Genomic DNA, 2,897 nt, shown 5'->3' with positions numbered 1-2,897 from the left:
TTTTAATGGGAGCTGGGAGCAGCCTGGGGTTCTGTGGTTAGAGAGGGGACTTGTGGCCAATCAGATTCCTGCTCCCTCCCCCTCCTGTCTCCTATTGGCTCATACTCTTATTGGCTCTCTGCTTTATTAGTAAGAAAGTGCTGAGTCCTGAGGCTGACACATGACAACATCCTACCCCTAGGATTTGCATTGCTGACTCTCCATGGAAGGCACATGTCCCCTTGCTGCCTGAGCTTTGGAAGGATCACTCTGCATGGCCCCTGGTACTGCTGTAATGACTTCTCTCCAGCTTGGTGCAAAACTTGAGAAGTCCCCCTTCATCCCGAGCAGCATGCAGACCAGCCTGAGCATGGCAGTGGAAGCCGAGAGTGACAAGCCCAGGGTGAATGCTGCCGTCCTGCCCTTCAGTGTGGAGGCATTGATGGCCGACAAGAAGCCTGGGAGAGAGAGGGAGATCTCCAGCCCAGCAGTGTCCCCATTGGCAGGGACTTCCCACAGTCCCAGGATGGGATCCCTGGCTGCAGCAGACACCCCCTGCTCCCCTATCTCCCTGAGCAGTCATTTCACTGTCGGGGGCATCATGAAACTGCCAGAAGAAGCACTTGTCAAGTCGGAAAGCCCGGACAGGCAGGAGGGCCCCTGGATCCAGAGCCCCAGATACACCCCCTCCCCACCAAGTAAGTACACAGTGTGGCCAGGGTGTGGGGGTTGTTATTAACTGTTTGCTGCCCAAACCTGGGGGGAGCGGAAAAGTTTGGAAACTTTCTGATGTGTTCTCTGTAATGTGCACAATAGGCTTAGCCAAGTCCCTATCTATCTATCTATCTATCTATCTATCTATCTATCTATCTATCTATCTATCTATCTATCTATCTATCTATCTATCTATGTGTGTATCTATCTATGTGTGTATCTATCTATGTGTGTATCTATCTATCTATATATCTATCTAGCTATCTATCTGTGTGTGTGTGTGTGTGTGTGTGTGTGTGTGTTTGTTTGTGTGTGTATGTATATATAAATATATATATATATATATGTGCATATCTATCTATCTCTGTGTGTATATATATACATCTATCTTATCAAACTATTTATTATATATCTATTTATCTCCATCAATCTATGTGTGTGTGTTTATATGTGTTTCTATCTATCTATCTTATTTAACTACTATCTATGTATCTCTATCTATCTATCTGTGCTTTATATATACTATTTAACTTTCCATACGTTATTTATGTGCAGTTTGATGTTGGGATGTTTGGCAATGTGAAGGAATTAGAGTATATTAAATATTATAACATAGAAACTTTTTAAACATTTTGAATTGGTTTATTTTTTTTAAGATACATCATTGTACTCTCTCTCTCTCTCTCTCTCTCTCTCTCTCTCTCTCTCTCTCTCTCTCTCTCTCTCCTCTCTCTCTCTCATAAATTGGTAGCGTTAATCCAATGCTGGTGATTTTCCTGAACAATGCAAATTAAACCAACCCTTATCTTCCGTCCTGTCTCCAGGGAGGATGAGCCCCCCAGCCTGCACTCTGAGGAAGCACAAGACGAACAGAAAGCCACGGACCCCCTTCACCACCTCCCAGCTTCTGGCCCTGGAGAGGAAGTTCAGGCAGAAGCAGTACCTCTCCATAGCGGAGAGAGCAGAGTTCTCCAGCTCCCTCAACCTCACCGAGACTCAGGTCAAGATCTGGTTCCAGAACAGAAGGGCAAAGGCCAAAAGGCTGCAAGAGGCAGAACTGGAGAAACTGAAAATGGCAGCAAAGCCCATGCTACCCCCAGCCTTTGGCATCTCCTTCCCCCTTGGAACTGCTATGCCAACATCATTGTATGGAACGTCCAACCCTTTCCAGAGACCCACTCTTCCCCTGTCACCCATGGGCCTTTATACCGCACATGTTGGGTACAGCATGTACCACCTCTCGTAAAGACTAGAACCCAATACAGACTGTTGACAAGGACCCTTGGTGTGAAACTTTCCCACATTATTTTGTCACTATCTTATGGATTCCTAGGGAATTCATCTGTAGAAATACTATTTTATTGTCACTCCAGCATGTATGCCTTTATCACCTTGCCTAGACTGGGTCTGACCAGTGGAGTCCTACAACCAGCTTTGCCACCTTTGCCATGCCAAAAACTAACACAGTGCGTCCTTTTTGCAGCACTTGCGTCTTAATCCGGAGGATCTAAAAAAAAAGAGTCAAATTTTTTTTTTTTAGTTTTTCAATTTTTGTTTGTTTAATCTGGTGACTTGATTAATAATTACAATTTTTTTTTTAAAGTAGCGTTTAAAAAAAGAAAACCACAAGTGAACACATTCATTTCGCTTTAGGCGATAACAAAGGGTTAATCAGCCACTGGGGTAGGTGACCCTTCATCTGCCAAATTTGTAGCGTTTTTTTCTTCTTCTTCTCTGAGCCCAGTGACGTCACAGGATGGCATGGCCGATAAAGGAATATATATGTGTAAATATGTATATCTCTTACATGTAAGAGATGAAGTATTTCTATTTGACAGCACTGTCTGCCTGTTTTTTGTTTTTGTTGTTTTATTGTTGTATTAATCCCTTTGGAAGGGGTTGTATTATGTAATATAATGTATATTTGAAATTTATTATCATTTATATTATAGTTCTATTTGTTAAATAAATTAATTTTAATGTATTGCTCTTGTACTTTTTTGTTATTGATTTTGTGCTTTGTAGAAGAACAAAAAAAAAAAAGAATCATTGCAAAAACTGCGCATCGGGAAACCTAAATATCGGCCTTGACTACAATTGCTTATGTCCATATTCAAACGCTGGATTTCAAACCGACACTATTTATTATTTTGTCCATATATCTATACCGACAGCGTTGCTCAGAAGAATATCGGGTTGTGAAG

The 2,897-nt window shown here is 42.1% G+C and overlaps 1 protein-coding gene across 1 annotated transcript; it reads left to right on the top strand.

Moving 5' to 3' along the window:
* The first annotated feature begins 170 nt into the window (after nt 1-170).
* On the top strand, nt 171-2,516 carry MSX1 (msh homeobox 1). Its single transcript, XM_083156105.1, has 2 exons — nt 171-677; nt 1,518-2,516. The coding sequence occupies exons 1-2, from the start codon at nt 254-256 to the stop codon at nt 1,937-1,939; spliced, it is 846 nt and encodes a 281-aa protein (XP_083012231.1). The 5' UTR covers nt 171-253; the 3' UTR covers nt 1,940-2,516.
* Nucleotides 2,517-2,897: the final 381 nt, after the last annotated feature.

Source organism: Crinia signifera, chromosome 1 (genome assembly GCF_055691185.1).
Source record: "Crinia signifera chromosome 1, ASM5569118v1, whole genome shotgun sequence".
NCBI classification, from domain to species: Eukaryota; Metazoa; Chordata; class Amphibia; order Anura; family Myobatrachidae; genus Crinia; species Crinia signifera.
Note: the sequence above shows the minus strand (reverse complement) of the source record. Positions and strands in the feature narration are given on the sequence as shown.